Raw genomic sequence first — 13,493 nt, 5'->3', positions numbered from 1 at the left:
AGAGAGGGAGGAGAGAGAGCGAGAAGAGAGAGAGAGAGAGAGAGAGGGAGGAGGGGAGAGCGAGAAGAGAGAGACAGGGAGAGAGCGAGAAGAGAAAATAGTCTTTACTCAGTATATTGCAGGTAAAATATGACTTCTATGCAAGGTATGCCTGCTAGATTATTGTGCTTTCTCCAGAATCTAGAAACATGAGTTTGTCTTGAACTAGTTAAACATCCATTATTAAACAGTCCCTGACAATGATCATTCATTAGAGTAACAACACAGCTGTAGTGAACAGATGGCACAGCTGCTAACTGGCTGATCCCAGCTTACATCAGGGCTGTCAGATAAGATGGGGAAACAACTCCGTAATTGACAGCCTGTGTCTCGGTCTCTGATTGCATCCCGAATGGAGTAGTGGTCTGGGAGTAGTGGCCTGAGGAAACACACTTAATGTGTTGTGAAAAGTGTTACAAAATGTAATGTCATGTCATATTTAAAATTGTATATAACTGTCTTCATGTTGCTCGACCCCAGGAAGAGTAGCTGCTGCCTTGGCAGGAACTAATGAGGATCCATAATAAACCCCAGGAAGAGTATCTGCTGCCTTGGCAGGAACTAATGAGGATCCATAATAAACCCCAGGAAGAGTATCTGCTGCCTTGGCAGGAACTAATGAGGATCCATAATAAACCCCAGGAAGAGTATCTGCTGCCTTGGCAGGAACTAATGAGGATCCATAATAAACCCCAGGAAGAGTATCTGCTGCCTTGGCAGGAACTAATGAGGATCCATAATAAACCCCAGGAAGAGTATCTGCTGCCTTGGCAGGAACTAATGAGGATCCATAATAACCCCAGGAAGAGTATCTGCTGCCTTGGCAGGAACTAATGAGGATCCATAATAAACCCCAGGAAGAGTAGCTGCTGCCTTGGCAGGAACTAATGAGGATCCATAATAACCCCAGGAAGAGTATCTGCTGCCTTGGCAGGAACTAATGAGGATCCATAATAACCCCAGGAAGAGTATCTGCTGCCTTGGCAGGAACTAATGAGGATCCATAATAACCCCAGGAAGAGTATCTGCTGCCTTGGCAGGAACTAATGAGGATCCATAATAAACCCCAGGAAGAGTATCTGCTGCCTTGGCAGGAACTAATGAGGATCCATAATAAACCCCAGGAAGAGTATCTGCTGCCTTGGCAGGAACTAATGAGGATCCATAATAAACCCCAGGAAGAGTATCTGCTGCCTTGGCAGGAACTAATGAGGATCCATAATAACCCCAGGAAGAGTATCTGCTGCCTTGGCAGGAACTAATGAGGATCCATAATAACCCCAGGAAGAGTATCTGCTGCCTTGGCAGGAACTAATGAGGATCCATAATAAACCCCAGGAAGAGTATCTGCTGCCTTGGCAGGAACTAATGAGGATCCATAATAAACCCCAGGAAGAGTATCTGCTGCCTTGGCAGGAACTAATGAGGATCCATAATAAACCCCAGGAAGAGTATCTGCTGCCTTGGCAGGAACTAATGAGGATCCATAATAACCCCAGGAAGAGTAGCTGCTGCCTTGGCAGGAACTAATGAGGATCCATAATAAACCCCAGGAAGAGTATCTGCTGCCTTGGCAGGAACTAATGAGGATCCATAATAACCCCACGAAGAGTAGCTGCTGCCTTGGCAGGAACTAATGAGGATCCATAATAAACCCCAGGAAGAGTATCTGCTGCCTTGGCAGGAACTAATTAGGATCCATAATAAACCCCAGGAAGAGTATCTGCTGCCTTGGCAGGAACTAATGAGGATCCATAATAAACCCCAGGAAGAGTATCTGCTGCCTTGGCAGGAACTAATGAGGATCCATAATAACCCCAGGAAGAGTATCTGCTGCCTTGGCAGGAACTAATGAGGATCCATAATAAACCCCAGGAAGAGTATGTGCTGCCTTGGCAGGAACTAATGAGGATCCATAATAAACCCCAGGAAGAGTATCTGCTGCCTTGGCAGGAACTAATGAGGATCCATAATAACCCCAGGAAGAGTATGTGCTGCCTTGGCAGGAACTAATGAGGATCCATAATAACCCCAGGAAGAGTATCTGCTGCCTTGGCAGGAACTAATGAGGATCCATAATAAACCCCAGGAAGAGTATCTGCTGCCTTGGCAGGAACTAATGAGGATCCATAATAACCCCAGGAAGAGTAGCTGCTGCCTTGGCAGGAACTAATGAGGATCCATAATAACCCCAGGAAGAGTAGCTGCTGCCTTGGCAGGAACTAATGAGGATCCATAATAACCCCAGGAAGAGTATCTGCTGCCTTGGCAGGAACTAATGAGGATCCATAATAAACCCCAGGAAGAGTATCTGCTGCCTTGGCAGGAACTAATGAGGATCCATAATAAACCCCAGGAAGAGTATCTGCTGCCTTGGCAGGAACTAATGAGGATCCATAATAACCCCAGGAAGAGTATCTGCTGCCTTGGCAGGAACTAATGAGGATCCATAATAACCCCAGGAAGAGTATCTGCTGCCTTGGCAGGAACTAATGAGGATCCATAATAAACCCAGGAAGAGTATCTGCCGCCTTGGCAGGAACTAATGAGGATCCATAATAAACCCAAATGGCACCCTATTCTCTATAGTCTCTATATAGTGCACTACATTTAACCCTGGTCAAACATAGTGCACTGTATAGGGAACAGGGTGCAATTTGGTCCCCATCCTCTGTACCCATCCTCTCTGTGTGTATCTTACCCAGCAGCAGTCTGTTAGAGGGTGTTCTGGCAGGGACACGACCATGTAGTCCTTCTTAGTGCAGACAGCCACCACCAACACTCCCTCCATGGTGAAGAAAGCCTCTAAACCTGTACCACCGGCTGTCAACAGGCTAAGCACCAAGGAGACAGGAAACACATCAATAACTGCCCCCTTGGGGGATCAATAAAGTTAACTGAATGGAATTGAATTTGATCCAACTGATGACTGGTGGCAATATTAAGTTAGTCTGCCTGTTACATACTTTTAAATCATATTGCTTTCAACCAGGGCTGTGGCGGTCAAGACATTTTGCCAGCCGGTTATTGTCATGCAAAAGCCTGCTGGTCTCACGGTAATTGACCGGTAATGAACAAATAACACGCGCCTTTAGAACATCTAATAATACATCTATGTAATAGACACCATCATAATAAATCCATGATTTATTTTAGTCAGGTCTAAAGAAACATTATGATATGAAGAAAATGGATTTCAGAAGAACAGAATATGAGTTGGCTTACGGTATGTTATCTGGCTATGCTCCATGACATAGGCTGTAGGCTAGTTCATTTAGCTGACAAGATATGCTTATAAGTCCCGTCCCATTATTTTATGATTTTATAGTAAGAAGAATATATTTGAACTTAGCTGAATAAAATAGAAAGGATATTTTCCCCATTCCGGGGAGAGTGAGCACAGTGTAAAAGTGATCATTTGAAACAGGTCCTATATACTAGATTTACAGTTATTTGGAAACTTTACACTCAACATTCACCCATCAGTCTATTCTCAATGTAATCTTGTCTTTACTAATATGTATAGGCATTCAACCTGCTGTTGAACTTCTTTCTTCAAATGGATCATCACAGGGAGGGGAGTTTTAAAAGCATGATAATGTTTTGATGATAAGTGTTTCATGTGATTTTAGATTGCATTGATGTCAAAGTGGCTAGAGGGACAATAGAGCCCTGAGTACCAGGCCATTAGGACCTGATTAGGACCTGATTAGGACCTGATTAGGACCTGATGGAGGGACAATAGACAATAGAGCCCTGAGTACTAGGCCATTAGGACCTGATGGAGGGACAATAGAGCCCTGAGTACCAGGCCATTAGGACCTGATGGAGGGACAATAGAGCCCTGAGTACCAGGCCATTAGGACCTGATGGAGGGACAATAGAGCCCTGAGTACCAGGCCATATGGACCTGATGGAGGGACAATAGAGCCCTGAGTACCAGGCCATTAGGACCTGGTGGAGGGACAATAGAGCCCTGAGTAACAGGCCATTAGGACCTGATGGAGGGACAATAGAGCCCTGAGTACCAGGCCATTAGGACCTGATGGAGGGACAATAGAGCCCTGAGTACCAGGCCATTAGGACCTGATGGAGAGGCAATAGAGCCCTGAGTACCAGGCCATTAGGACCTGATGGAGGGACAATAGAGCCCTGAGTACCAGGCCATTAGAACCTGATGGAGAGGCAATAGAGCCTTGAGTACCAGGCCATTAGGACCTGATGGAGGGACAATAGAGCCCTGAGTACCAGGCCATTAGGAACTCTCATTGGGCCAGCACCGGCTCTCTCATTGGGCCATTAGGAACTCTCATTGGGCCAGCACCGGCTCTCTCATTGGGCCAGCACACATCAAGCAGCAGTGTGGTGTTAGGTGTATCCCCATCTCTCCAGTCTGGTACCTGTACAGCTGTTTCCTGCGGGGGCCTTTGCCCATACCCCGGGTCGCCGCCCCTGGTGCCCCAGCAGACGAGCGGGTGCTGGGCGTGGAGAACTCTGAGTGGTATTGTGGGAAGTCCATGTTGAGACAGAGCCAGGCGTGGAAGGAAAACCCACTGCCTGGCCAGCGCTGGACCGTGGGCACCATGATCCCTGCCAGGGGATGGGTCAGGTCAAAATACTGCAGGGCGCTGTTCTTCCCCTCCCTGGCCGCCATTGCCGCCAACACCCGGATGATGCGGGCGCAGTAAGGGTGTGTCCCCGTCCGCTTCCCTGCCAACACGTCCTGCCCCTGGTAAGGGAGAGAATTTTATCTAAGGGTGGTCATGTGCTATCTGGACGGAGGGGTGCTATCTGGACAGAGGGGTGCTATCTGGACAGAGGGGTGCTATCTGGACAGAGGGGTGCTATCTGGACAGAGGGGTGCTATCTGGACGGAGGGGTGCTATCTGGACGGAGGGGTGCTATCTGGACGGAGGGGTGCTATCTGGACGGAGGGGTGCTATCTGGACGGAGGGGTGTTATCTGGACGGAGGGGTGTTATCTGGACGGAGGGGTGTTATCTGGACAGAGGGGTGCTATCTGGACGGAGGGGTGCTATCTGGACGGAGGGGTGCTATCTGGACGGAGGGGTGTTATCTGGACGGAGGGGTGATATCTGGACAGAGGGGTGATATCTGGACGGAGGGGTGATATCTGGACGGAGTGGTGTTATCTGGACGGAGGGGTGTTATCTGGACGGAGGGGTGTTATCTGGACGGAGGGGTGTTATCTGGACGGAGGGGTGTTATCTGGACGGAGGGGTGTTATCTGGACGGAGGGGTGTTATCTGGACGGAGGGGTGCTATCTGGACGGAGGGGTGCTATCTGGACGGAGGGGTGTTATCTGGACGGAGGGGTGTTATCTGGACGGAGGGGTGCTATCTGGACGGAGGGGTGTTATCTGGACAGAGGGGTGCTATCTGGACGGAGGGGTGTTATCTGGACGGAGGGGTGTTATCTGGACGGAGGGGTGTTATCTGGACGGAGGGGTGCTATCTGGACGGAGGGGTGTTATCTGGACGGAGGGGTGTTATCTGGACGGAGGGGTGCTATCTGGACAGAGGGGTGCTATCTGGATGGAGAGGTGATATCTGGGTTAATTGTTAAGGTTGGTGATGTAGATGCTTCTATGCACAACACCAAAATAAATTCTTAGTAACTTTTGTTGCATGGCAATAAGGTTCTGATTCTGAATGGTTTTACAGTGGCCTCTAAATATTGGGACAGTGAAGCACTTTTCTTTTGAAATCAAACAATGACTATGAGGTTAAAGTGCATACTGTCGTCTTTAATTTGAGGGTACTTTCATCCATATTGGGTTAACAATTTATAAATTACAGCCCTTTTTTAATACATAGTCTCCCAATTTTAGGAGACCAAAACTATTTGGTCAAATGCACTTCTATGTGTATTAAAGCAGTCAGAAGTTTAGGATTTGGTCCCATTTTCACACAATGACTACATCAAACAGGTGACTCTACAAACTTGTTGGATGTATTTGCTGTTAATCTGAAACACAACAAAAACTATTTTGTGCCCAATAGAAATGAATGGTAAATAATGTGTTGAGTCATTTTTATTGTAAATAAGAATAGAATGTTCCTTAACACTTCTACATTAATGAAGATGCTACCATGATTACGGATAATCCTGAATGATTCGTGCATAATGATGAGTGAGGAAGTTACAGATGCACAAATACACCACCAAGACATGCTAACCTCCCACCATTACAATAACAGGGGAGGTTAGCATTTTATATCATACCCTCAAGACATGCTAACCTCCCACCATTACAATAACAGGGGAGGTTAGCATTTTATATCAGACCCCCAAGACATGCTAACCTCTCACCATTACAATAACAGGGGAGGTTAGCATTTTATATCAGACCCCCAAGACATGCTAACCTCTCACCATTACAATAACAGGGGAGGTTAGCATTTTATATCATACCTCCAAGACATGCTAACCTCTCACCATTACAATAACAGGGGAGGTTAGCATTTTATATCATACCCCCAAGACATGCTAACCTCTCACCATTACAATAACAGGGGAGGTTAGCATTTTATATCATACCCCCAAGACATGCTAACCTCTCACCATTACAATAACAGGGGAGGTTAGCATTTTATATCATACCCCCAAGACATGCTAACCTCTCACCATTACAATAACAGGGGAGGTTAGCATTTTATATCATACCCCCAAGACATGCTAACCTCTCACCATTACAATAACAGGGGAGGTTAGCATTTTATATCATACCCCCAAGACATGCTAACCTCTCACCATTACAATAACAGGGGAGGATAGCATTTTGGGTGGGGTGTATGATATTTGGAGTATAAAGCCCCAAACAATGCTTCACTGTCCCAATAATTACGGAGGGCACTGTATGTTACACTGTATGTTACACTGTATGTTACACTGTATATTACACTGTATGTTACACTGTATGTTACACTGTATATTACACTGTATGTTACACTGTATGTTACACTGTATGTTACACTGTATGTTACACTGTATATTAAACTGTATGTTACACTGTATATTACACTGAATGTTACACTGAATGTTACACTGTATATTACACTGAATGTTACACTGTATGTTACACTGTATGTTACACAAATGAAAGCGTTACAGAGCATCAATTTGAAATGAAATACCTGGTCGAGGGGTCGGAGAAGCCTCAACAGAGACTTCAGCTCAGCAGGCCTCAGACAGAGAGACCCCATGTCCTGTAGCATCCCCAGGAGGCCGTCGGCACACTGGCGGTCCAGTCTCTGTGGCTGGGAGAGGACATGGAGCACAGCCCCCACCAGGCCGGCCTCCACAGCCACCGTACGGCAGGACAGGGAGCCCCCGCAGACCGCAGCCAGCCACTGGGCTACCAGGAGCTGAAGGTCCCTCTGGGGGGCCAGGTCAGGCAGCCACTGTAGGAGGAGGAGGAGGGGCTGGTCGTTACTGATACCCAGGTGATGGGCATGGGCGTGTTCCCCTTCCACCGCCTAGTGGAGAGAAGGAGAGGGAGAGAAAAGAGGGCAATGAGGGAGGAGTGAGAGAGTGAGAGGTTTTTGTGGAAGACCAAATATATCTAACCCACAGAACGATGACAAGTAAATGACTAATGGCCTTCATGACAACATGACATTCTCTCCCTTTACACTCTACATTAGTATCCCTTTAACCAGATGAAGTGAGGAGGTGTTGATCTGCTCACCATGTTCATGAGTTCCTGCAGCAGGCGTTTAGTGGGCTGACCCTGACTCTTCAGCACGTCAAACAGCTGGGAGTAGCCAATCCTCTCCTTGAAAACTTCCTGGAGGCAGAAGAACAGAGACACAAATATAGACAGGCTAGTAATGTACAGAGAAACAAATATAGACAGGCTAGTAATGTACAGAGAAACAAATATAGACAGGCTAGTAATGTACAGAGAAACAAATATAGACAGGCTAGTAATGTACAGAGAAACAAATATAGACAGGCTAGTAATGTACAGAGAAACAAATATAGACAGGCTAGTAATGTACAGAGAAACAAATATAGACAGGCTAGTAATGTACAGAGAAACAAATATAGACAGGCTAGTAATGTACAGAGAAACAAATATAGACAGGCTAGTAATGTACAGAGAAACAAATATAGACAGGCTAGTAATGTACAGAGACATATGGCAACCTATTCCCTATACAGAGCCCAATGGGCCCTGGTCAAAAGCAGTGCACTATACAGGGAATAGGTTGCCATATGGGACAGAGATAGAATTAAAGAACTGCCTCCCTGGCAAAGTGCCACACAACAGACAGGAGGACAATGAGACTGTCTAAACAAGAATGAAAACAGTGTCAAGCCTTATCCGGCTCTTTTTCTGTCCTGATTATGTGTGTGTGTGTGTGTGTGTGTGTGTGTGTGTGTGTGTGTGTGTGTGTGTCAGACAGAGGAAGATGGTACTAGAACTATGCTTGTGTGATGAAGAGCCTTGTCTAAGACCTGAAGACTGTGTAATCTCCCTGAAATACTGCCTAGGGTTCAACTGGGAGGGCTAATGTAGTCCGGATGACTAGGGTTCAACCGGGAGGGCTAATGTAGTCTGGATGACTAGGGTTCAACTGGGAGGGCTAATGTAGTCCGGATGACTAGGGTTCAACCGGGAGGGCTAATGTAGTCCGGATGACTAGGGTTCAACCGGGAGGGCTAATGTAGTCCGGATGACTAGGGTTCAACTGGGAGGGCTAATGTAGTCCGGATGACTAGGGTTCAACTGGGAGGGCTAATGTAGTCCGGATGACTAGGGTTCAACTGGGAGGGCTAATGTAGTCCGGATGACTAGGGTTCAACTGGGAGGGCTAATGTAGTCCGGATGACTAGGGTTCAACTGGGAGGGCTAATGTAGTCCGGATGACTAGGGTTCAACTGGGAGGGCTAATGTAGTCCGGATGACTAGGGTTCAACTGGGAGGGCTAATGTAGTCCGGATGACTAGGGTTCAACCGGGAGGGCTAATGTAGTCCGGATGACTAGGGTTCAACCGGGAGGGCTAATGTAGTCTGGATGACTAGGGTTCAACCGGGAGGGCTAATGTAGTCTGGATGACTAGGGTTCAACCGGGAGGGCTAATGTAGTCTGGATGACTAGGGTTCAACCGGGAGGGCTAATGTAGTCCGGATGACTAGGGTTCAACCGGGAGGGCTAATGTAGTCCGGATGACTAGGGTTCAACTGGGAGGGCTAATGTAGTCCGGATGACTAGGGTTCAATACCCAGAGGACCACACTAGTTGTAGAAATCCTTACCTTGGCAGAAGGGGAGTTACTCATGATGGATGTGAGGACTCCGAGGGCATGGACTGTGATGCAGTCGGAACCTTTCTCCAAAACCTACACAGTCAGGGGGACATAATAAGATGTGACACCGCAGACTTAACATACTGTATGTACAGGTGACACCCCACACCAACTCAAGGGGACATATATACATGAAAACACACACAGGGAAAAGACAGAAGTTACCATAACAACTGGGCCAATTACTGACAGGTGTTGACATGCAGAACCCAAACCATCACACAACTAATACGATTGTAAAAGTCTTCTGCCACAAAAAATTATGTGACACACAAGCAAAACCCATTGTTCCACAATAACCGAGCGCTGCATAGGACACAGATTCCATCACACATCTACAACCATAAATCATTGTGAAAGATACCAAACCGGCAGACATGCAGGAGGAGGAAGATCCCAACAGGAGCCTTGAGACAGTGAGGTGATACATGCTTGGAGAGATGAGCACAGACACACACACAGACACACAGACACCTCATCTGACCTACTGATGACAGCAGGACACTCAGCCTCTATTAGAGAATATAGTGTGTAAGAAGAGAGAGAGGGAGGCTCATATCCACCCACAACAACACACTGGACGACTGAACCATCTAGCTACACACCATTACACTCGTTATATTCTAAAAGCAGACATATTTGACAGAATCTGGAAAGCGTATGTGGACCAGTGTCTGTTTTGTTTCTGTGGGTGAATGTCAGTTTGTTTTGGACTCAGTGTTGTGTTCCTGGATCCCTCTGTGAGAATGAATGTATGTGGATTTGGGGGGTGGGGGGGCTGTATACCAAACTGAGTTCTGTAGAAAAACAAACTAATTGTCAACAACAAAAAGAAGAGAGAGCTACTAGTCTAGTACACAGATCATCCTACCCTTCATCTCTCTGAGCTCTTTAAACAGGAAGCCTTTTTACCAGGAAGTTTGGCCAGTCGCCCTCGTTTGTAAATTATGCAGGTAGTGCAATTATACTACGTAGCTATAGACTATGAGGTGGGAGGGGGAGGTGAGAAGGGAGGAGAGGAGGGGGAGGAGAAAGCATGAGAGTGAAAGAGAGAGATAAAGACAGAGAGAGATAAAGAGAGGAGGAGAGCAAGAGAGAGAAGAGGCTGAGTTTTCTGCTGACAGTCAGACCTATTTCAACATGATCATGGAGGGAAAGTACCTGGTCCACTTCCACCTCTGTGTCCGTGAGCAAACGTGTGTTGAGGTCACACACCCCATCACGCTCCGACCTACACCTCTTACTGTGATAGAGCTACAGGACAGGACACAGACGGACACACAAACGGACAGACAGACGGACAGACAGACAGACAGAGACAATGTCAACTCAGAGAGGACCATGTTTGGTTCTCCACTGTGGCAGCACCTGCTGCAGGAAGAACACACCTGCAGCAGGAAGAACACACCTGCTGCAGGAAGAACACACCTGCTGCAGGAAGAACACACCTGCTGCAGGAAGAACACACCTGCTGCAGGAAGAACACACCTGCTGCAGGAAGAACACACCTGCTGCAGGAAGAACACACCTGCTGCAGGAAGAACACACCTGCTGCAGGAAGAACACACCTGCTGCATGATGGATGGACAGACGGACAGACGGACGGACGGACGGACGGACGGACAGACGGACGGACGGACGGACGGACAGACAGACAGACAGACAGACAGACGAACAGACAGACAGATCGACAGACAGAGAGATGGACGGACAGACAGAGACATGGATGGACAGAGAGAGATGGATGGACAGAGAGAGAGATGGATGGACAGAGAGAGATGGATGGACAGAGAGAGAGATGGATGGACAGACAGACAGACAGACAGACAGACAGACAGAGAGACAGAGAGACAGAGAGACAGACAGACAGACAGACAGACAGACAGACAGACAGACAGACAGACAGACAGACAGACAGACAGACAGACAGACAGACAGACAGACAGACAGACAGACAGACAGACAGACAGACAGACAGACCTTGCTGTTCTGGATGAGTCGGAGGATGTGTTCGAAGCAGTTGTTGTTGAGGAAGATGGCCTGCAGCACCGGCCTGTCTGAACACTGCAGGATCTCAGGCACCGAAGCTGTTGAGGACAATACGACTCCTCATCAACAACAACATAAATAACTTGTCACATTTACAACAATAATAAGTACCTGGCCTTCAGAGATAAACCTTCATATAGAAGAGAGATGTCTCCTGTTTTGACTGAGGGACAGTCTGGGGGACAGTCTGTTGGTGCTATCATGCCAACTCCCTGTCACTCATTATCATGCCATGTTTGGCTTGAGAAGGACAGCAAATGAAGTTGGCCCCATATGGAACAGATATAAAAGACAAGATTCCTGTATGTTATACCTGGAAGTAATACATATTGCAGCAAATACACATCTAAGATTCATAGAAGATTCTTGTAATATCTCAATCAATCAAATGTATTTATAAAGCCCTTTTTACATCAGCAGATGTCACATCAGCTGACTGATATGGGTGGTTAACAATTAGACAACAGATATTCTGCATGTATTATATTAAAACATAAGGGGGACATGTCAGCTAAGCCTTCTGAGGTCTCACATACACATTTCAAAGGCCTTGCATACCACTGTCTGACGTCATGCACCGTCACACTTACTGAAGAAAGAAGAAAAGTCCACCGCAAGCAGGAGGAGGAAGAGGAAGAGGAAAAGAGGAGAGGAGAGGAAGAGGAGGATGAGGACGATGAGGAGGGGAGGAAAGAAGGAAGAGATAAGGGGGAGGAGAGCAGAGGAGGAGGGGGAGAAAGAGGGAAAGAACAAGGAGAGGAGGAGGATGAGGAAGAGGAGGATGAGGAAGAGGAAGAGGGGAGGAAAGGAGGAGGGGAGAAAGAGGGGAAGAATAAGGAGAGGATGAGGAAGAGGAGTAGGAATGACTTCAATAACAGCAGTGAATCTATTTTGTTATTGAGTAGCGATCCCTCAACAATCATTCTCATGATAGCACATTGGTAGTAGTCAGTGACAAATATCAAAGCTGGGCTTGGTTAAAACCCTGGATGAGAGACCAAAGGCATAGGTGTAGATAGATCAACTGTCCAGTAGGAGGTGCTGCCCAACAGAAACATGAAAACTCATACGTGAAAATGTATATACAAATGTTTTTTTTCTTATAGTAACTTTCATGTTTTTTTTATACGCATGTTGACTTATAAAAACAAGCTATAAGGAAAGCATTTCTTTTGTAGAGGTTACAATGTCAGAACATACATTTTCTTATAATGTTCTTAGATCACTCTTAGAATTCCTATCTACATAGGAAATTCACCACAATCATATAATGAATTGTTTATGTCATATAAGGCATATGCCCTATATATACAAAAGTATGTGGACACCCCTTCAAATTAGTGGATTCGGCTATTTCAGCCACACCCGTTGCTGACAGGTGAATAACATCGAGCACACAGCTATGGAATCTCCATAGGCGGCAGGTAGCCTAGTGGTTAGCGTTGGACTAGTAACTGAAAGGTTGCAAGATCGAATCCCTGAGCTGACAAGGTAAAAATCTGTTGTTCTGACAGTAGAATGGCCTTACTGAAGAGCTTAGTTGCTTTCAACGTGGCACTGTCATAGGATGCCACCTTTCCAAAAAATGTCTGCCCTGCTAGAGCTGCCCTGGTCAAATGTAAGTGCTGTTATTGTGAAGTGCAAATGTTTAGGAGCAACAATCTACCATGAAATGGTAGGACACATAAGCTCACAGAACAGGACCGCTGAAGTGCACAGCGTGTAAAAATCGTCTGTCCTCGGTTGAAACACTTACTACCGAGTTCCAAACTGCCTCTGCATGCAAAGTCAGCACAAGAACTGTTCATCATGAAATGGGTCTCCATGGCCGAGCAGCCGTACATAAGCCTAAGATCACCATGTGCAATGCCAAGCGTCGGCTGGAGTGGTGTAAAGCTCGCCACCATTGGACTCTGGAGCAGTGAAAACGCATTCTCTGGAGTAATGAATCACTCTTCACCATCTGGCAGTCCGATCGATGAATCTGGATTTGTTGGATGCCAGGGGAACCCTACAGAACCAACTGTAAAGTTTGGTGGAGGAGGAATAATGGTCTGAGGCTGTTTTTC

General features: G+C 46.6%; 1 protein-coding gene across 4 annotated transcripts in view; it reads right to left on the bottom strand.

Annotated features, from left to right (window-relative positions):
* The window catches only part of LOC106591355 (neurobeachin-like protein 2), a 139,886-nt gene that overhangs the window by 77,162 nt on the left and 49,231 nt on the right, over window positions 1–13,493 (bottom strand). For 3 of the 4 annotated variants that reach the window (XM_082975883.1, XM_082975884.1, XM_082975885.1), the window contains exons 10-16: window positions 11,356–11,462; window positions 10,537–10,629; window positions 9,325–9,408; window positions 7,751–7,849; window positions 7,197–7,538; window positions 4,440–4,768; window positions 2,741–2,873 (exon numbers count right to left, since the gene is read on the bottom strand). In XM_082975883.1, the coding sequence (XP_082832009.1) occupies window positions 2,741–2,873; window positions 4,440–4,768; window positions 7,197–7,538; window positions 7,751–7,849; window positions 9,325–9,408; window positions 10,537–10,629; window positions 11,356–11,462 (1,187 nt within the window). The remainder of the gene's footprint in view (window positions 1–2,740; window positions 2,874–4,439; window positions 4,769–7,196; window positions 7,539–7,750; window positions 7,850–9,324; window positions 9,409–10,536; window positions 10,630–11,355; window positions 11,463–13,493) is intronic. The other variant, XM_082975886.1, reaches the window with a different exon arrangement.

The sequence above is a fragment of the Salmo salar genome, chromosome 05, assembly GCF_965601325.2.
Source record: "Salmo salar chromosome 05, fSalSal1, whole genome shotgun sequence".
In the NCBI taxonomy this organism is placed as follows: Eukaryota; Metazoa; Chordata; class Actinopteri; order Salmoniformes; family Salmonidae; genus Salmo; species Salmo salar.
Note: the sequence above shows the minus strand (reverse complement) of the source record. Positions and strands in the feature narration are given on the sequence as shown.